Here is a 19,569-nt window from a genome sequence, read left to right as displayed (position 1 = left end):
AGTACAAAAAGGGCCAGCAGAGGAAAACATCATCGTTGATTGGTGTGTAGTCGGATGTATCGCCTGCTGTGCGGCAATCGGTCCCTTGCCCCCCCCACTCCCACGCGTTGAGATGCGCTGTTTGTATGATGCCTCCGAAAAGGGTCCACAAAAAGCAATCCCCTCTGACATTCATAAGCAGAGACGACACACGATCAAGTAGAACGGACTACATCTTTACAATACCTCAGCTCAGATCAGTTGCCGGAACAAGTCAAAATGTCAGCCGTTGCACAAAAGAAGGATTTGTACGTCGGCACAGACAGGCACCGATGGTGGAAGGAGGCCGTGGTATACCAGATCTACCCTGCTTCATTCCTTGACAGCAACGGCGATGGTTGGGGCGATGTAAAGGGCATCACATCGAAGCTGGATTACCTCAAGGACTTGGGCATCGATGTGATATGGCTATCTCCAATCTACAAGAGCCCACAGGCCGATATGGGCTACGACATTGCAGACTACGAAGACATAGACCCCAGCTACGGTACTCTGGCTGATGTCGATAATCTGATCCAGGAAACCAAAAAACGCGGCATGAAGCTTGTCATGGATCTGGTCGTCAACCACACCTCAGAAGAGCATGCATGGTTTCTCGATTCTCGATCATCCAAGGAATCAAAGAAAAGAGACTGGTATATCTGGAAGCCAGCAAAATACGATGCCGATGGCAACCGCCAGCCGCCAAACAACTGGGCACAGATCTTGGGAGAAGCCAACTCGGCGTGGGCATGGGATGAAAAGACACAGGAGTACTACCTTTCACTGTTCACACCGGAGCAGCCTGACCTCAACTGGGAAAATCCTGATGTCCGTGAGGCTGTACACAACATCCTCCGCTTCTGGCTAGATCGTGGCGTCTCCGGTTTCCGCATGGATGTTATCAACCTTATTTCAAAAGTTCAAACCTTCCTAGATGCACCCATCTCAGTCAAAGATGCCAAGTACCAACCAGGCGACAAGTACTTTGCCAACGGCCCTCGCTTACACGAATGGCTCAAGGAACTGCACCGCGACGTCCTGTCAAAGTACGACACTCTAACCGTAGGCGAAATGCCCTTTGTCCGCGATGAAGACGAAGTCATCAAAGTCGTTGGTTCTGAAAGCGGTGAGTTGAACATGATTTTCAACTTCGACCTCGTCGACATCGACAACGTCCCTGGCGACTTCAAGTACACACTGCACCCCTGGGATGCACGCGATGTCAAGAAAATTGTAAACAGACTACAGCGCCTGATGCTCGAACGCGACGGCTGGAACACACTATACGTGGAAAACCACGACCAGCCCCGCAGCATAAGCAGATACACTGACGACAGCGATGAGTGGCGCTCATACGGCGCAAAGCTGCTCTGCCTGATGCAGACAACCCTCGCCGGAACCCTCTACGTCTATCAAGGTGAGGAAATCGGCATGCGCAACATACCCAAAGAATGGGGCCCAGAAGAATACAAAGATATCGAAAGTATCAATTTCTTCAAGAAGTAAGCCACATCTCCTTTCTTTTCCAAATCCAACACGTTTCTAACGCAACACTAGGTACCGCGACCTCTACCCCAACAACCCCGAAAAACAAGTCCTCGCAGCAGAAATCATGCAACGCAAAGCCCGCGACAGCGCCCGCACACCGATGCAATGGTCTGCCGATCCGCAAGCAGGTTTCACATCCGGAACCCCCTGGATGCGTGTCAACACCGACTATCCCGCCATCAATGTCGCCGAGCAACTCGCCAACCCCACTCCAGCCCCCGGTACTCTATCTGTCCACGCGTTCTGGAAGCGTGCGCTAGAGTATCGCAAGGAAAATAAAGATGTTTTCGTGTACGGCGATTTTCAAATGCTGGATATGGAACATGAGAAGGTTGTGGCATTTAGGCGGTGGGGGAAGGATAGGGCGTTTGTTACTGTGCTGAATTTTAGTGGGGAGGAGGTCAAGTGGGAGGGGTTGGGAGAGATAAAAGTGAAGAAGTGGGTTGCGGGGAATTACGATGAAAGGGAGTTGGAAAAGAAGGCTAAGAGTGGGACGTTGGAGTTGAGGGCTTGGGAGGGGGTGTTGGGGCTTTTGGAGTGAGGATTTCGTAGATAGTATGCTACTGGCCGGGTATACGTACAAATTTGGCAGTCTGATCTTGAAACTACTCGAGAGAATCCAGTATACGTCTTCTTCTCAAGACATGCAGCTCAAATTTGCATAGCCATCGAAGCAAGAACCGCCCTCACTTCTTCCCATCCCCCTCAACACTCCCCGTAATCTTCTTCTCGAAAACTTCAGGATGCAGCGTCCTACCCGTCTTGTCCCGGAACCGCCAACTAAGCCTACTCCACACCATGGAGCAGTCCTGCTGCAGGATACGGGCAATCAAGCGCAAGTCATCGGCTGAAAAGGTGTCATCAGGCTCGAGTTCAATCTCAGCAGGACGAGTAGTGCTGGGCTTGGACTTGCTGGAAGTGCTGCGGCGCGAGCGAAACTCGGATGGTGCTTTGGTGGAGCGAGAGGCTGGTGCGGGTTTTGCTGGACTGAGGGGCTGCTGGATGTCAGGGACTGGATTGTCCCAGCCTGGTGGAGTGGCAGGGTTGGTTTCCTGGTTGTAAGCACCCCAGTCTAGTCCAAGGGCAGGGTTGGTTTCCTGGTTGGTATTATCCCAAAGTAGTGCAGGGGTACCTGTGGCTGCCGGGCCCCATTGATCGGCGGGGTCCTTGTCCTTGCTATCACCAGCCCCATCCGTGTTGATCCAGACATCGTTATTGTCTTTAGCATCACTGGTATCGCCTGTCTTTGTAGGATCACCAATTCCCCAGGTACCTGTGTTGTTGGCTTTCTCAACGTCACCCTGCTTGCCGTCACTAGTCTCACCGAGCATTCCTGCGAAAGCATCTCCCAAAAGATTATCGGCAACTTCATTGTCTTTCTTGTCTTTCTCATTGCTGTTTTTGTTGCTGTCCTTGGTTCCCTGGTTCTGCTTCTGTTCGTCGCCCTTTGTGTCGTTCTTCTGGCTTGCATTCCCTTTACCAGCGTTGTCCTTTGCAGTGTTAGGTTTCCAACCCGCTGGCTTAACTATTTTGAATCTCGCTTTGGACTGGCCGTCGGCTTTACCCAGTTTACTATCAATAGCCTTCCACGACAGCTGCATATCTTCTGTTTTCATCCGCAGTAACTGCTCGTCTTCCTCCTTAGTCCATGTATTTGTATCATCGGACTCCTTTGTCTCTCCTCTTTCTGCAGCAGTATTGGTTGGGGCTGGCGTTTCATTTGAGTCGCCACTCTTAGTTGCCTGCTCGGTCGCTTTCGAGTCGTTCTTTTCATATTTCTTCTCTGCTTTCTTTTCTGCTTTCTTCTCGTCTTCCTTCTCATCCTTCTTGGTATCACCACCGGAAGTATCTGCTTGTGTTACCCACATTTCACCAACATCTCCGGAGCCCCAGAGAACTTGGGTGCAGCTAGCTGCCTTCTGAGATCCTTTGTTAGAGCCACTGGCATTCCAATCACCATTTCCCCAGGCATCGTTCTTGCTGCTAGGTGCCTTATTTGAAGCTGACTTCGTGATCCCACCAGTCGCCTCGAAACCACTCCAATCGTTGTTTGTCCATATATTCTCGGCGTTACCAGGGGGATTTTTGGGAGTAGGTTTTTCCAAATGCTCCTTTGCTGGCTGGATCTCAGATGGGACTTTAGTAAGACTTGCGGCAGTCAATTGCAGCTTGCCCATGCCCGTAAGTTTACCCTTACGTCCATCGCTTGCTGTCCACTCTACCAAACCTCCCGGGGAAGCGACCTAGATCAATTCGAATCAGCAATAGACATAATGTAGCATCAGGTGACTTACTAGTTCAGCCAGCTGGCTCGGCCTTCTGGGGCGCGGTGGTGGGGGCGGTGGTTTTGGATCTTTATAGGGTTTATCACTGAACCCAAGGATATAACCAAATGATACTCTTCGGAGAGCGCTAGATGGGTCGGGCATGGTGCGTGTAGATGGAATATCCGTGTCAAAACTCACAGATGCCGCGAACGAAAGTGGCAAATTGTAAGTAAGTTCCGGTGGAGGTGAGAGAACAGGGTCTCCACAAACGCTCAAAAACAGGATCGACAGGACCGGTGAATGTGAGGTAGGCTGTGCAAACGAGATAGAGGTGACTCAGGAACAGAAGAGACAGCATGACGAGTAGGAAGTGAGACGCTGCAGCGAAGTAGATATTACACACAAAGAAATGAAGACACATGTCACACTTTTGAATATTGACTCCAATATACTACTCGGGTGTACTATATTTTTGTCACCGAGTTTCGATTTTGGTAACATTGCCATTGCCGCAGATCGCCATCATAGCCAAAATAAGGGTGGTACACGTGATAGCCATGTATATTTGTAGTGAGAGAACATTGTTTTCGCGACTTGCAAAGGTACTCAAGAGTCATAAATTTCTCTAAGCAAAGTCTAAGAGGCATGTCTAGTAATAAGTGAGATGTGGTTGGGATGAAGAAGACGTTCTGAGGAGGGTAAGATCAAGAAGTCGCTGACTAAGGGGGACGCTAGTGTTCTGGCCCTGGAATTGCGGGCAAGCTGGCATCTCCGTATACGTACTTGGCGCTTCCCCAAATCCAAACCTCGAGCACGACAAAGCAGCACGAAGACATCCACAAACATGCTGTTCCCTTCATTCGCCATTTTCGCGGCGGCGAGCAGTCTGCTGTCATTTGCGACAGCGCACAACATCCAGATGAAGGCCCATCAGCGCGAATGCTTCCACGAGCAACTGCACAAAGGCGACAAGATGACAGTCACGTTCCAAGTCGGTGACCGGGAATTTGGCGGCAGCGGGAATCTGGAAATTGATTTTTGGGTGCGTCAGGGAGACATGAGGCTTTGGGCGACGTCAATGGCAGCAGCAGGACTAATACAACTTGGCAGATTGAAACTCCCTCTCGCAGCTACCAAGTCCACGAGCGCGGCGTAGCCAACGGTGACCATTCTTTCGATGCGACCGAGGATGGAAAGTACACGTACTGCTTTAACAACGAACACTGGGGCGCCAACACCAAAGAGGTCTCATTCAACGTGCACGGTATTGTCTACGTCCCCGAGTCAGAAGCCCCGCAAGATCCTTTGGAGAAAGAAGGTAAGAACATTTGAATTGAGGCAGGCAAGGACATACGCTAATAGTATCAGTGCGGTCCATGTCGGAGCTCGTAGCGCAGGTCAAGGATGAGGAGATGTACATGAGCACTCGTGAGCGAGTACACCGAAACACTGCCGAGAGCACCAATTCGCGCGTCAAATGGTGGAGTATTTTCCAGCTCATCGTACTGGCAGCCCAGGGTTTCTTCCAGGTGTGGTGGTTGAAGCGATTCTTTGAGGTAAGCAAGACCATGAGATGGACAACCGGCTTATTGGGTCGTCCTACTAACGTGCCTTTCAGGTCAAGCGCGTTGTATAAGAAGTGTGTCTCGGTAGCTTCGAACTCGTATGGGGCAGGATATATTACTTATCTTCAACTGCGTTGCCCGGCATTGCTCTTGTTTGTTTGGCGTTGGAGCGCATATTCGAGAGGTCTAGCGTGGCAAGAGATGGAGTACGGTAGAGAGTGTATTATGACTCACAGGGCAGAAGACTGGGTAAGGCTACATGTGCGCATGCATATTCGTTTCAGTTTCTTTTGCTTTTACCCTGTTCCACAACGCTCTATGGGTCTGGTTGTGTCTGCCTGAAGGGCTTGGCATCTGTCTGACACGTCTCTTTGGCTGGCTGCATGAGAACAATCTGGCCTTGCTGTGTGGGCATGAAGTCGACTGGTCAGTGGTCGTGGTTGTGAGTATGCCGAAAGGTGATCAGATGGTAAGCCCACGCAATGAATCGTGGCTATGCGCCTATTTCCACTTTCACATGCCTAAATGGTAATATAAGCCAAGCTGTATTACCCGTGCCGACAGTCATAGCATGTTCACTTCACTACTATTTACATGTCAGACCTCTCTAACATCTAATTTCTGCCAGTTTCGTAGCACTCTGGCAACTGCGTCGCGGGTTCAACGCGGCTCGTTAGCGGTCTGCGACTCCACACGCATTCACGCTTCACCGACATGTAGGCTAGAAGTTGGAAGCCCGATTCTTATGGTGTTTCTGCAGGTGCCTGGTGAAGTGACTGAAGAGGTGGCGCACCTTCTATCACCTTTGCTGTTAGCGCCTTCCCTGTCACTTTCACCACCACTTCCACCAGAGATAAATAGCAAGCAAGCCCACGCCTCCCCAACTCCTATTATGACATCGTCGACACAACTCACTGTAGGTGCATTCCATGGGACCTTCGCACTCCACTACTCCTGCCGCTTGGTACACAAATATGGCTAAGGATGACTTGGCCAACGCGGCAGGTGCCATCATAGCAGTCCCACCATCCCCTGAACCGGACTACTACAACCAAGAGCCAGATTATCAACACGACCTTTATGCTGACCTTCTGTTTCGACCAATCGGTTATCAACTCACTCATACTTTGCCTCTTCAGTATCGCGATGATGGCTTCAGTGAGTTGCACTCTTGGTATGCTCAGAATCAGCACAGAATTGCGTCGGAACAAGTCCAAATGCCTCAGGTACAACCAGTATACATGCCTTATTCAGGCCTCTATGCAGTACCTACCCATGACAATACCCAAGTTCCTCCATTGCAACGCCCTGAGGCACGACCTCGACTACACCCACGTGCGAATCTCCTGCACTCTTCTCCTGAACAGCTGATATCTCAACTACCACCCTTTCAGATATCTCCGTCAATCCAGGAGTGGCCAACACACAACTTGAGAATGGATGAGACTGCCCGAAAGAAACGAGAAGAGTTCCTACAAAATGAAGAAGCAAAACGAGTTGAACAGGCACAAAGGACAGAATCAGCATGGTCAACACGGTACAGTATGCCTCCTGTACCTCCTTCTTATCCTCAGAACTATGGATATCCTCAGAACCGCGGAAAGCGCAAGTCCCGTGATGAAGATTTGCAAGCGCCTTCTAAACCTCCGCGACGTTTTCGCACCCTTATTCCAGGCCCTGAACCTGAGGGGGTTCCTCGATCCTACTATCCATGCGGGACTCAACATGTTATTCGGTCTCAGGCGCCGGGTCCTGATCCTTCGTACAGTTTCCGTCACTCTGTCTATGATCCCGTGCGCGCTGCTAATGGAGAGAATCAATCTTACAGTTCTTCTCTCGGTCATGGATCTTCTGCCGGAAGGCTAAGTCTGCAACCCCAAGTGTACGCACCTGCTCCACCACCCCGCTACCCTATCCCTATCTCATCATCATCCCATCGCTATGCAACTTCCCATGTGCAGCGGCCCCTGGATAAGCCACCGCTCCATGGCCCCTCATCGAGCGAAGAAACCCGACAGCTTATTACAGACAAGTACGAGGCCTATAAATGGCCAGTGTGGCATTTTGAGCTTCGCTCGGGCGCCAGGTTCGACTTTGCGCAATCGTACATTGACGATTGGCTCGAGAAAACCACTTCCTTTCCACAGAAATCCAAGTGGCACTGTCATATAACCACTGGTTTCATCAAGGGAGGTACCAGGTTCTCTGTTCTCGTACTCGACAATGCAGCGAACCCATTCCAATGGGGCCCGGCCGCTGAAACCACGACGAGCATCGGTGTATACGGCCGCTACGCGCATACGCACGAAGAGATACGCTGGACGACCATCACTCCGTGGCGAGTAGCCTCCTTTAGAGAAAATTCAGACTTTATTCTGATGGACAAATGGGAGTTTGACATGCCCAAGGCCAGCGATCGCCGCTTCCACCGCGCCTACTGGCTTGCGGCCAACATGCTGCCACTAAAAGGATTGCTCAATCATTGCATTCCACACGAGAAGCCGCATGATGCGCCTAAGGAAGGTGACGCCGATGAAAAGTTTGAGATTAAAACGGAAGATTTGCAATGCACGTGGAGTAATGGGCAAATGCCAAAGGAAGACTGCGAAAAGGTGTGGCAGAAGGTACTTGACGAGATCGAAGGCAAAGAGATGGAGCAGTTGGGATCGGATCATATTACTGTTGGTGGCACGGAGCGGGAGTACGAGGTGGACTGAGGACTGTGTAGGAAGATATTTGTCTTGGATCGGCGTTTTATTCATTAGGAAAATGGATTCTTTTCAAGGTGGGACGGCGTCATGGGTATGCATGACGAGAGCCGGAAAAGTCTCTAGGACTTGAGCGATGACTAGCTGATGAGTAGCTACTCACGATTAATAACATGAATGATAGTCCAACTGTACAACATCTCCCATGCAGACTCAAAAAGCCCACCACAGGTCCTTCTCATCAACACAGTCTACTAGATAAAAATTATAGCCCGAAACCCCTCTTTAAATCGCTCATCTGGTCACGCGGTTGAACAAGAACGAAAAGGGGCTATCCCATCTAGTCAACCTCCTCCCCCCTTCTATCCCTTACCCCCAACCCCTCAACCCCCTCTCTCAAACTTTCAACACCGACCCTACTAACCCCCCCTTTCCTAGCCTTCCCTTTTGCCCTCTTCTTCCTAACTCCCCCCGCTCCCCCCGCACTCACATCCCCAACCGGCGGCGCATCCCTAACCCACCGACTAATCGCCTCAGCGCGCTCGGTAGAAATCGGGTATTCCCTCCCGTCATCCTGGGCCCAGCGTTTCGGCGGTGGTGGTGGTGGTGGTGGCGGTGGAGGTGAAGGCGAAAGCGCGGAGTGGGAAATGGGGTGTCCATCTGCATCTGCATCTCCGTTTATGTTTTCGTCGGTGGACGTGGGCTCGGTGGAATTACTTGGATATTTCTTCTTTGATTGCTGTTGCTGTTGGAGATGTTGTTGCTGCCGTTTCGCTTCCAACTCCTCGTCCTCACGATTACGGCGCTCGCGGGCGCGGACGGCGCGTTGGAAGGATTCTTCGTCTACGACTCGCTCGTCAGCCAGGGCTTCGAGGATGGCCTCGTGTTTTTGGCGTTCGCGGCGTTGGGCGGGGGTTTCGGGGGGCGGGGTTGTGCTAGGTTTTGTGTAGATGTCTGTTGCTGCAGTGCCATTTTTGGGGCCTGTGCCGCTGTTTGGGTTGTAGTGATGCGTTGGGAGGGGAGCGGGGCGACATAGGTTTTCCCATGAGGTGGAGAGTCCGATCCAGTTTCCTGCTCGTCGGAGTACTTCGATCCAGTCGGCGCGCGCGGGTGAGCGGGCGGCGAGGAAAATAGGATAGCCATCGCAGACGCGGGCAAGACGTGCGGCGTTATGTGCGTGCCGGAGGTGTTCTTTTGGTGGGGTTTGGATGAGTGCGTGACAAAGGAGGAGAGAGTGCAGGGCGTCGGTGATGAGGGGGTGGTATGTTATGCTTTCGTGGCTATCGGCGAAGGCAGTTGCTGCGGCTGCAGCAGCGGATTCGGCTGCAGATGGGGGTCTAGGTGCTGGATATGGTGGTAACGAAGCTGGGGGTGCGGCATCAAAGAGTTGGGATACTTTGAAGATTTCTGGTGGAGGCAGTTTCGACCATGATGCGCGGTCAGAATTTGCCTTTGTCAAACCGCCACGATGGGGGACGAGCGCTTCGGAAATGGACGGCGATGCGGTACCGTTTGTTTCTTCTATTAGTCGGTTCATGTTGGGTTTGATTTTGGTGTTTCTATAGCCATCGTTGCTGCCGTTTGCTGAATTATCTAATCTTCGTAGGAATTCTTCAGCCACTTCTGCGGAGACACCAGGTGTGTAGTCGAAATGGGATAAAAAGGCAAGGTAATCACGAAGAGCGCGTTTGGCGTTCTGTCGGACCTGTTTTCGTGCTTCAAGGCGGAGATGGTTTGCATGCGCTTCTTCTGGTGTCATGGGATTTGGGTCTTTACCCTCTGCAATCATAACATCTCGTCGCGCCTTTGCTTCCTCGGCTTCCTGGAGACCATCCAGGGCTGCATGAACATGACTGCATGCTATGGTGAAGTAGACGCCGGCGCGGTGAAATAATAATTGGGTCTCGAGTGAATTGGGTTGGTCTTCATCGGGTATCTTGACTTCTTGTCTCCAATCTCTTCCATACTGCTCTTGCAGTGTCTTTGCCAACACTAATTGATCCTTTCCCGCTCTATGTTGTGCCATCATGTACCGCGCTGTGCTCAGGGCTTCGCTCAGATCTTTTGCAGAGTTTACATAGTCGTCCTTGAATATCCTGGTCAACGCGCGCGTGCGCAGCGGACTGCCGTCGTTGGGCCGCTCTGCGATGATATCGTTCAACGTGTCGAGGGGCGTGCACTGTGCCATCATTCGACTGGGAATCTTCTCGTGGAAGAAATGGACGTACTTGGCATCCACGTTGGTCGGCTCGCGCTGCAGCACTAAATGCGCCACGTCCTCGAGCGTGCTTGCGCTCTGCATGGTCGCAACACTGGCCGCGATCTCATCGAGATGATACGCCTGGCTGAGTTTGTTCGTCGCCAGTTCTCTCATACGATGTTTCCGCTCTCTACTCAATTTCGACGTGCCCCCTGCCCCGTAGCCTATGCCCAGCGCGGCCGCACCACCCAGCATGCTATTGCCGCCATTGAGGCTATTGCTGAGGGCGGCCGAGGTCAGACCAGAGGTGGCGCGCACAGCGAGATTAGTGGCCTCGTCGACCGCCTTGCGGATCTTGACAAGGTCGTAGAAGACGGCGGGATCAATGGGGTGTGGACGAGGAGAGAGATAGTTGCTATGGGCGAGCGACTCGAGGACTTCTGGAGGGAGTTGCAGCCAGGGTCCATGGAACGAAGAAATGTAGCGCCAATGCCTATAGAAGATCTATTAGGGCATGTTCTGCTCGGCAAGGACAGCAAGACGGCAGATACCCGCCCCAGACTCACTTGTTGCGACAGATGATGAGCGCAGAGGTTGAGGCTTCGCTGCCCGCTTTCTTCGCCGTCCCTGCGCTTCCACCAGCAGCAGCAGTAACAGCAGCCGGAGCAGCCGGGGGCAGCGGTGTCGACGAAGCGCTCCCGTTAGTTGCCGCATCCGACTGTGCACTTTTCTTCTTGCGCGCCATGTCTCCAAATGCTTGGTGAACGGGCAATTAATTCGGCCAGTCGGCCGTCCCTGGATCGTGGCCGTCGCAGATGTTGCTATCGATAACAAATTTCGTCTTGGCACCGACGCCGTCGCGGAGCTTGCACGCTTGTCTCCGACACGCTTCACTCGGCTTCAACCTCGCTTTCCTCCCTGCACTGTCGCCATCCCCTATCTTGTCGCATCCTTCTTTCCATCTCCTGGAGTATCATGACAATTCCATCTGCACAGGTTTGTTTCGATCATCGCCACCCTGAGCCACAACCCTGTGGAAACTAGCTAGACCCAAGACAGCAGCAGCACGCCATTGCTACAGGGACGCCTCCTGCAAAGCGCGACTTGCAGCCTCACCCTGCTGTCTCTCTATGACAATATCAAGATCGTTTCTATATGCAACCACACATATCCATCTACGCGCCCGTACCTTGGTTCTATCGATCGAAAATCTAGACACTCACGACATCGCCGCGCACCCCTCTGAGCGCCAAACAACCCCTCTTCGTTACACATTTGGCACACTTTGGCCAATCATCCTTCAGCTACACAAGCCATGGTTTCGACGTCCGGTTAACGTTATCAGCTGAGTGCGATGTTTGCTCGTCTTCGCCCGTATTTCCGATCTATCACCGCCATTGGAGGGACTAACTCGTAGAATGTCATATTTCCGTAATATGTGCGAGCGTCGAGGCATGACGATCGGTGCTCGACGTACAAATTGATGTGGCTTTCACCGATACACTTGCGCTGGGAATCCTACCTGACTACATGCACGCTAACCATGCGTTCTACGTTTCTACCCAGCGGACAAGTATCGCGTGCGATACAAGGATCATCATACCCGCTGCCGGGTTTCCGTCTTGTCTCTTGTTACGTACCACAGCTCCTTGACCAAGCCGGGAGAGACGGAAAATGCACCCTCTATTTTCACTACAACCCCAGGAATGACAACGTAGACTATGCAGGATTACCGGTTCATGATGCCATACTCGAAAGGCCTCGACCAGGTCACTAGATGTACTGTTATCATCATGTCCCACTCTACACACCACCACAAAACTTGCTAGAGTGCCCGTCTGGATCACTACCTTCCTGAACCGCTAAGCGAAAGACGTCTCGTAGGTCTTGCTTATTGGCCAACAACGTCTAAGTCACATTGCATGCATGCATGCATGGTCCTCGGTAACTGATCTCGGTCCACCTTCCCGTAGCCGTGGATGTTTGTCTGGCATCCCTCGACATACCAGTACTTTACAGCATACTGATGAAAATTGTGGTCGCATTTCCAAGTCATTTGGTCACAAAATTTGGCTGTCCTGATTCGTGTCGGTTTCACAATGCAGGATTGACATGCTGGTGTTGGAAGTATTGAGTGCCCACAGTAGCGTGCAGTGATGACGACTGAAATCCTGGAGTCCTTAGCTGGGCTCACAGCACAACCCCTCTTCATTGGCCCCTCCACACATGCCACAGGTGTGGCAATTGCTCTGTAATCCGCGCTATAGACCAGCATACTGTGGCGGTGGTCACACGGCGTTGCCTAGAACATGGTGATGCTCGTATTTGTATTCGGGAGAAATCTTGCGTGTTTCGATGTCAGTGGCAGAGGTGGGGTTGGAATTCATTGATATCCTGTTATCAGGTACACCGGAATGTGGGCAGATGTCGCAGCTTCGGCGGCTTGTCAAGTCACAAGTAGCGCCGACATTATTGTCGGCAAAGGCCGCTCTCAAGTTGTTCAATCATGTGCCATGGCCGCTTGCTTTAGACTGCGATCCCCCGCTGCAATCCCACGGCATACGGGAGATAATCGACAAGGATGCTTGGCCCCCCATTCGTGGAGCTTGACCGAAAGCTTAATCCAATGCGCTAGTCCTGGGCTTCAACAAGGCATGGCCCGGGTGGCTGACGGACGCTAATTCAACGCTGAAGTGTGCTGCGGGGTAGACGAACCCCCTCTCACACTCCTCGCTCATGAGAAGCCTTACTCTAGGACACTGAAAAAAACAATGCCTACTGCAGGATTCGTCCCTCTTCGCGGACAGCCAAGTAACGGCAACGGCACCTCAGTACGACCTTGCGGCAAAACGCGGCATGTAACTCAAGCTTAGGTCGGCACTGCCTAGAAGCATATGCAGCCACGCAAGCATCATATATGCTGCCGCTGGTGCCCTAGTCACACTAAGCAGCGTGATCGTTTTGCGTTGTTTCATGGTGGCCTCACAGAGACAACCTAGAATGGACGCTTTGCAGATGTCCCCACTCACTGCGGCATCCGCATCGATTCCTCAAGACGGCAGGTCCACTGTTCAACAGGGTATTAAATGCGCCCTTTGCAGCTCCTTTCCATCTTTGGACAACGGAGAATCGAACCACGGGCCTCGGGATGGAGTGATTGGCAGTGGTTCAACGTAGTAACTTACCTATGCGTTGCCGGCACGTTCCCATGCGAGTAAGCTCCGGAATGGGTGTACTGGCATGAGCTTTTGTAGGTGCGTATCGAAAGTCAACACCCACTGCCCAGGTTCACTTGCATGAGGCTCCCGTCCGCCTGATAAACCACTTTACCGGGATTCAAGGCTGTATATCTATGCTTCCAGATGTGCAATACAACTGCTCCCTAGATTGACTTGCTTTCTCTAGCCGATACCTTCGCTAAAGTGGTTTGCTATCTTTCTCCCAATAGACAATTCATCATGGAGTACCTTAGGAAGAAAGCCCGGCAAAGCCATGAAGCGATAACTACAGACACCACCATTCAACGCACTGTACGCTATGGCGAAAAGGCTTTCCGTGCTGCTCCTTCGGTCGCTGGACAATACCTGCTCCAGAAAGCCCCAATCATTCAGTGGCTCCCCAAGTACAATCCGAGATGGTTTCTCAACGACACTCTAGCTGGAATCACAGTCGGCGTGCTGCTCATCCCTCAGTCACTTGCGTACGCAAAGATTGCCACAATTCCAGGGCAGTATGGCCTCATGTCGAGTTGGCTACCCAACTTCCTCTACCTTATCATGGGCACCTCAAAAGGTACTACCCTCGCTCCTGTGAAGTTTGTAGACTAATGGCAATCCTAGATCTCTCAACTGGCCCTACATCACTTATGGGTCTGTTGACTGCCGAGATTATCGAAGACGTTTCGAAAGACGGATACAGTCCCCAAGCCATTGCGTCAGCCGTTGCCATGTCTGTTGGAATATACTCTATGGCGCTCGGCTTGCTGAAATTGGGGTTCCTGCTAGAGTTTATATCTGTACCAGTCTTGAGCGGCTTCATCTCGGCGGCAGCTATTGTCATTATGCTTGGTCAAATCCCATCCCTATTCGGAATCTCAGTTCGCTCCGGCACAGCCCACATTATACACGACCTCTTCGCTAAGATACCCCAATATGATGGCCCAACTTGCGGAGTTGGTCTTGGTGGGATATTGCTGCTCTATCTCATGCAGAAGATGGGCCAGCGCTGGGGAAAGAAGAACAAGGTCGTCTGGCTACTAGCACTTGGACGCAGTGCTGTTGTCCTTGTTCTTTTCACGGGCATCTCGTATGCTGTCAACAAGAACATTGATCTTGAGAAGGATGATCCTGTTTGGGCGCTTAGCAAGGTCAAGTCCGATGGCATCGCAACGCCCCGCATGCCTAACTCGGCTCTCATCAGCAAAGTATTTGCTCGTTCCATTGCCCCCTTTATAGCTGCGGCGCTTGAGCATCTGGCCATCGCTAAGGCATTCGGTCGAAAGAACGGATATGTAACCGATGCTGCCCAAGAGCTTGTCTACCTTGGCTTCTCCAACTTCTTCAACTCGTTCTTCTCATCCATGTCTGTCGGAGGCGCCATGTCGCGGACTGCAGTCAACTCTAAGTCTAGGGTCAAGTCACCTGCCTACGGTCTAGTCGCTGGTGGTGTAGTCATCCTGAGCATCTTCAAGCTTTCGCCAGCGCTATATTGGATCCCCAAGGCCACACTAGCAGCCATCATCGTCACAGCAGTATGGCACATTGTAGTCCCTGTCCGAGTTTTCTACGGCTACTGGCGCACCTCTCTAGTCGACTTCATTACCTCCATGCTCGCCTTCTGGCTCACCCTCTTCGTCTCATCCGAAGTCGGCATCGGTACGGCGGTCGGCTTCAACATTGTCTACCACCTCCTCTTCATGGCCTTCCACCGTGTCCGTCGCATCACATCCATCGCCGTAGAATCTAACGCGCGTATACCAGGTACACATGGCGTCCCCATGGACACCCAAGTCTTCCGCATCCACCAATCAATGCTCTTCTACAACGCATACCACATCAAGAACCAGTGCCTCGACAGTGTCCAAACATACAACTCAGGCGATGTCGCAACACTTGAAGCTGCGCACGCAAACCGCAACTGGAGTGTTGCTGGCAAAGACCGCGCTGCGCGTCTCCGCTCCAAAGCAGACATTATCGATGAGCCTGTCCAAATCCGCAACGTCGTTATCGACATGCGTGCCATGCACAACATTGACACCACTGGCCTGACTGCGCTCAAAGACCTTAAAGCCGATGTCGAGGCTTTTGGCGGCAAGAACACGCAGTTCAGACTTGTGGGTCTGAACGAGCGGGTGCGCGAGCGCTTTGCCCGGTTTGGATGGAGTTTACGTGATGGGCCAGGTGTGGGTGGTGAAGATGCGGAGAGGAAGAGTACCCGTGTGTATGAGTCGCTTGAGGATGCTGTATTTAGGCGGCTGAGGACTCTTTCGACAGATGAAATTACAGTTGATCCGGTCGAGGTGCATGTCGTGGGGGATGAGAAGGAGAAGGTGTAGGACGATTGTTTTTTCTTAATTAGGTTATTTTCTTTCGATATTGTAGTAGCTATGGAACATAAATTTAGAGATTTTCTGTTTGACGTTTTACTGTTTCGATTCTTCATTGCCAACAATTTTTAAAAGAGGATTATTTCTTTTTGAACACAAAAATTCAGCCATTGTGATCTGAAAGCACATATGGATTTGTGGCGTACTGACTCTTCGTAAAATAAAACGCTAGAGTGAAAACTGTCACAACCAGAATATCACAATATCAGCAGGGTGGACTTCACAGCAGCGATATACACAATAAGCAATATTACAATGGTACATAAGTCTGTATGTAAATACGTGACATTCCTGTGTACAGAATTCATGATTTGAATGTGCTGCAGTGCGGGGGGGAGGCAGTTGTGTATGGCATCTTTATTTTAATAATTACTAACTATCTCTATTCTATTATTCTTATCTGACGATAGGTACTAGTATAGATTACATGATATTTCTATGGTATATAAGTTTATATGCAAAAAAAGTCACATTTCTGTATGCAAAATCAATTATTTAACTGCTTTGTAGTGCGAGAGGTTAGTTTTGTGCGGTATCTTTATTTTAACGGGAGCTGTTTTTAGTCTATTGTTCCCTTCCACCAACTGCTAGTAACATAGGTCACTCTGAAATATATTTTTATGTCTTTTGCTTGCAATATATACTTAGGGATCCTGTATAATAGTTCACAGAGTAATGTATATTCCAAAAAAAAGAAAAACAATGTCTTTAAGGTCAGTGACAGTCGACAAGCAACTCTGCATCTCCACCTTAGGAGTAATGACGTCGGAAGCCAAACCACACACTATTGTTTTTGTCACATCGCCGATATAAGCGCCATACACGTCATTAGACAACACTCTAGTTCGTGGACTTGGCTGTCTGTAGTGGCATCACGCCCGTCGCAGACTATATTCTGACAGCTCGCACAAAATTCGCACCACCAATCCCCGAGAACAAGTCTTCCACGTTGCATCGTGCCAAACACGTGCAACACCTGTGCATCTGTTTGGCATCAGCATCTCTCCTACTTCTCCTAGCAGTTTTCATCACGTGTTTTGACAGATTCAAGCGCAAACCGCGACAGTTCATGGTGCACTATTCATCTTCGTTTTGCATCAAGATGCTGCTGTAAGACATCTCCAGTGCAAACCAGCTCGACACAGAGTGTCATTGTTTTATACACGTGCTGCTGCGTCTGATCTCGTTTGGTCACAGAGAAGTCGAATCGAGAAACGTATTGTATACACCTCCGCACACATCTCCCCTCACACCTTCACGCCTCAATGCGCAAGTTCCACGGGGGGGGAGGAGCCTCGACAGCCTCGTCCAGCTCTCTTCCCCGTCACCCTTCCCCCCCAGACAATCCAGACCTTCTAGAAAAAATTCTATTTCCGTCCCTCTTATATCGGCCCCAACTATTGCTGACCCACGATTCCCCATCGCTTTAACTTACAAAATGTTTCTGGAAACCCGTCAAACACCGCCCCCCCAAGCTCCATACCTCTCCACCCCTTAGATAGACAAAAAGATATCTTGTTACTATATTCTGCATCTGATCTAGCCCCCATCATACCCCATTCATGCCTTCCAACGCACCCCCTACCCGTACCCAAGAAAAGAGATAGAGAAAGGACAGTGCTCACATCTTGCATTTTGAGCCGCATGCGCGCCCCAACTATCAGCCCCAGTTTCAGAAAAGGCGTGATCATAGCTCTGCCTTTTTCTTAGGGCTGTTGCACAGACGCTGAGGAAAAAAATATGTGAGTATACTAGGCTTGTTCGTAAGGTGTGTGCCAAGGGGTCTTATTGGTTTGACGTTGGGCGTCGCAATGCCTTTGAGCCAACAGTGTTGCCCGTGCTTTCACATGTTTCACTGGGCTGATGATATCAGACGATGAGTTCCTTAGTAAGGGCGTTGATGTTGTTCCAATAGTATCATCGATGTTGGTGTGGTCCCTGGTGTAGTTTAGTAGCGATGATGTGTTACTCCTCACGTGCAGATAGTGTATTGATCCTGCAGCTGCAAGTCCCCTTCTCGAGCAGGAAATTGTTTTTGAAAGTCCCTCGACCCTACAGCGGGCTAAGAAATTCTCCGCTGCTGTCGATCAAACGGCATCTTGGGGGAGGGGGCAGCGCATGATGGGCCTTGGTACATGACTTGTGGTGTTGAGGTAAGCAGCCTTGTGGGGAAAGGGAAGAGGAGGGCCCAGACAGCGATACTATGGCATAGCGCACTCTGTGTATTCCCATGGATTCTTTATGGGGTAAACTAAATTTAGTAGTGAAACGGTTTGATCAAGGCATGTGTAACGCGACACTAGCTCGCGCGGCAGCGGTTCGGCTCTATTACGCTACACGGCGCCAAAAGGTACAGTATACCGCATAATTAGCACAGTTTGGGCCCTGAGTAGCTACATATTGTGACACTACCTGTTTAAGACTGGTTTAGAGTGCCCAGACAAAGCTAAAGTCAACGCATAGTCTTCAAGAAGGCTTTGAAACACGTGACACCTATACTAAGTGTTTACTCTTGACTGAACTATTCATGCTCACGTGCCGCAACTGTCCATGCTTGCGCAACAGAACTATTCATGCTAGATGTGTTTGTCCTAAATAGTTGTTAGCGTGTGCTTGTTAAAGTATAGTTGCTGACAGCTACCTAGGCCGTGCGCTGTGAATGCTAGACGAGTAACGTCTATGCTAAGGGACTCTGATGTTTCTCGTGTTTATGCTCCTGTCTTGGTACCTGTATCGTTGATACTGTAGTAACAACTTGGCGTTCAAGCCTGGTGTTTGTGTTTTCAAGAAGTATCGCATCTTGAGAGGTATAAAGATAGGAAGTTGCGCATCATTTGCAAATCATCAGATCAGCATCACTCGATCTATCATCACTTCCATTCTCTCTCGGTCTCGCAGGTTGACGATCACTCACTTTTCAAATTCACTTCGAAAGTCGAATTCGCAACTTCAAGCCGGTCTTTTTACCCAACTTCATTCCTACCAAACCCCACCCACTCTTTCAACATGCATCCCTCCACTATCGCTGCCATCTTGGCCTTCACTGCCGGCATGGCTGTCAACGGCGCGCCGCTTAACCCCACTGTTGGCATCAACCCCCCCTCCAGGCTTCTAACCATTGATGATCTTCAATACAGGCCTGAGCAGTAAGTCTTCCATAGCAAACATTACAGGGCATTAGGTTAACAGCATTAGGGGTGATGCCATTCACCAGTTGGTTGACAAGCGTGATCCTCAGCGCAGCCGTGGCCGTCTCATTGGCAACATCGCTGAGGGAATTGGCGGTGCTATTGGCGGTGCTGCCGACTTCCTTACTATCGGCGGTGCTGTCCAAGGCCAGCCCCAGAAGCGTGATCCTCAACGCAGCCGTGGCCGTCTCATTGGCAACATCGCTGAGGGAATTGGCGGTGCTATTGGCGGTGCTGCCGACTTGCTTACTATCGGCGGTGCTGTTCAGGGTCAGAACCAGAAGCGGGATCCTCAACGCAGCCGTGGCCGTCTCATTGGCAACATCGGCGAGGGAATTGGTGGTGTTATTGGTGGTGCAGCAGATCTGATCACAATTGGCGGTGCTGTCCAGGGCCAGCCTCAGAACCAGAAGCGCGATCCTCAACGCAGCCGTGCCGTCTCATTGGCAACATCGCTGAGGGATTGG

General features: G+C 51.0%; 7 protein-coding genes across 7 annotated transcripts in view; 5 read left to right on the top strand and 2 right to left on the bottom strand.

The window, feature by feature from the left end:
- The first annotated feature begins 171 nt into the window (after nucleotides 1-171).
- On the top strand, nucleotides 172-2,279 carry COCSADRAFT_177374 (glycoside hydrolase family 13 protein). The gene is made up of 2 exons (XM_007696738.1): nucleotides 172-1,523; nucleotides 1,579-2,279. Exons 1-2 carry the CDS (start codon nucleotides 259-261, stop codon nucleotides 2,108-2,110), a joined length of 1,797 nt encoding a protein of 598 aa, XP_007694928.1. The 5' UTR covers nucleotides 172-258; the 3' UTR covers nucleotides 2,111-2,279.
- COCSADRAFT_166638 (uncharacterized protein) lies at nucleotides 2,256-3,998 on the bottom strand (the record flags this gene model as incomplete). Its single annotated transcript, XM_007696737.1, has 3 exons — nucleotides 2,256-2,641; nucleotides 2,702-3,812; nucleotides 3,864-3,998. The coding sequence occupies 3 exons, from the start codon at nucleotides 3,996-3,998 to the stop codon at nucleotides 2,256-2,258; spliced, it is 1,632 nt and encodes a 543-aa protein (XP_007694927.1).
- A 682-nt stretch (nucleotides 3,999-4,680) lies between these two features.
- On the top strand, nucleotides 4,681-5,472 carry COCSADRAFT_166637 (uncharacterized protein; the record flags this gene model as incomplete). The annotated part of the gene is made up of 4 exons (XM_007696736.1): nucleotides 4,681-4,878; nucleotides 4,947-5,154; nucleotides 5,205-5,392; nucleotides 5,455-5,472. The coding sequence occupies 4 exons, from the start codon at nucleotides 4,681-4,683 to the stop codon at nucleotides 5,470-5,472; spliced, it is 612 nt and encodes a 203-aa protein (XP_007694926.1).
- An 858-nt stretch (nucleotides 5,473-6,330) lies between these two features.
- Nucleotides 6,331-8,153, top strand: COCSADRAFT_186508 (uncharacterized protein; the record flags this gene model as incomplete). Its single annotated transcript, XM_007696735.1, has 1 exon — nucleotides 6,331-8,153. The coding sequence occupies one exon, from the start codon at nucleotides 6,331-6,333 to the stop codon at nucleotides 8,116-8,118; it is 1,788 nt and encodes a 595-aa protein (XP_007694925.1). The 3' UTR covers nucleotides 8,119-8,153.
- On the bottom strand, nucleotides 8,116-11,079 carry COCSADRAFT_131691 (uncharacterized protein). The gene is made up of 2 exons (XM_007696734.1): nucleotides 10,876-11,079; nucleotides 8,116-10,802 (listed from the first exon to the last, which is right to left on the bottom strand). Exons 1-2 carry the CDS (start codon nucleotides 11,052-11,054, stop codon nucleotides 8,450-8,452), a joined length of 2,532 nt encoding a protein of 843 aa, XP_007694924.1. The 5' UTR covers nucleotides 11,055-11,079; the 3' UTR covers nucleotides 8,116-8,449.
- A 2,491-nt stretch (nucleotides 11,080-13,570) lies between these two features.
- Nucleotides 13,571-15,968, top strand: COCSADRAFT_131689 (uncharacterized protein). Its single transcript, XM_007696733.1, has 2 exons — nucleotides 13,571-14,101; nucleotides 14,149-15,968. Exons 1-2 carry the CDS (start codon nucleotides 13,768-13,770, stop codon nucleotides 15,861-15,863), a joined length of 2,049 nt encoding a protein of 682 aa, XP_007694923.1. The 5' UTR covers nucleotides 13,571-13,767; the 3' UTR covers nucleotides 15,864-15,968.
- Nucleotides 15,969-18,765: 2,797 nt separating this feature from the next.
- Nucleotides 18,766-19,569, top strand: part of COCSADRAFT_186505 (uncharacterized protein) — a 3,280-nt gene continuing 2,476 nt past the window's right edge. The window contains exons 1-2 of the mRNA XM_007696732.1: nucleotides 18,766-19,060; nucleotides 19,104-19,534. Coding sequence (XP_007694922.1) covers nucleotides 18,921-19,060; nucleotides 19,104-19,534 — 571 coding nt within the window. The 5' untranslated portion in view covers nucleotides 18,766-18,920. The remainder of the gene's footprint in view (nucleotides 19,061-19,103; nucleotides 19,535-19,569) is intronic.

The sequence above is a fragment of the Bipolaris sorokiniana genome (assembly GCF_000338995.1).
Source record: "Bipolaris sorokiniana ND90Pr unplaced genomic scaffold COCSAscaffold_1, whole genome shotgun sequence".
Taxonomy (NCBI): Eukaryota; Fungi; Ascomycota; class Dothideomycetes; order Pleosporales; family Pleosporaceae; genus Bipolaris; species Bipolaris sorokiniana.
This window is presented reverse-complemented; position numbering and strand designations above follow the sequence as displayed.

Excerpts from the sequence above, each read along its gene's own strand:
- COCSADRAFT_177374 (XM_007696738.1), top strand. The coding sequence starts at position 259 with ATGTCAGCCGTTGCACAAAAGAAGGATTTGTACGTCGGCACAGACAGG. Across the intron at positions 1,524-1,578 it reads AGTATCAATTTCTTCAAGAA|GTACCGCGACCTCTACCCCA; the intron begins GTAAGCCACATC and ends ACGCAACACTAG.
- COCSADRAFT_131691 (XM_007696734.1), bottom strand. The coding sequence starts at position 11,054 with ATGGCGCGCAAGAAGAAAAGTGCACAGTCGGATGCGGCAACTAACGGG. Across the intron at positions 10,803-10,875 it reads CTCATCATCTGTCGCAACAA|GCATTGGCGCTACATTTCTT; the intron begins GTGAGTCTGGGG and ends GATCTTCTATAG.
- COCSADRAFT_131689 (XM_007696733.1), top strand. The coding sequence starts at position 13,768 with ATGGAGTACCTTAGGAAGAAAGCCCGGCAAAGCCATGAAGCGATAACT. Across the intron at positions 14,102-14,148 it reads TATCATGGGCACCTCAAAAG|ATCTCTCAACTGGCCCTACA; the intron begins GTACTACCCTCG and ends TGGCAATCCTAG.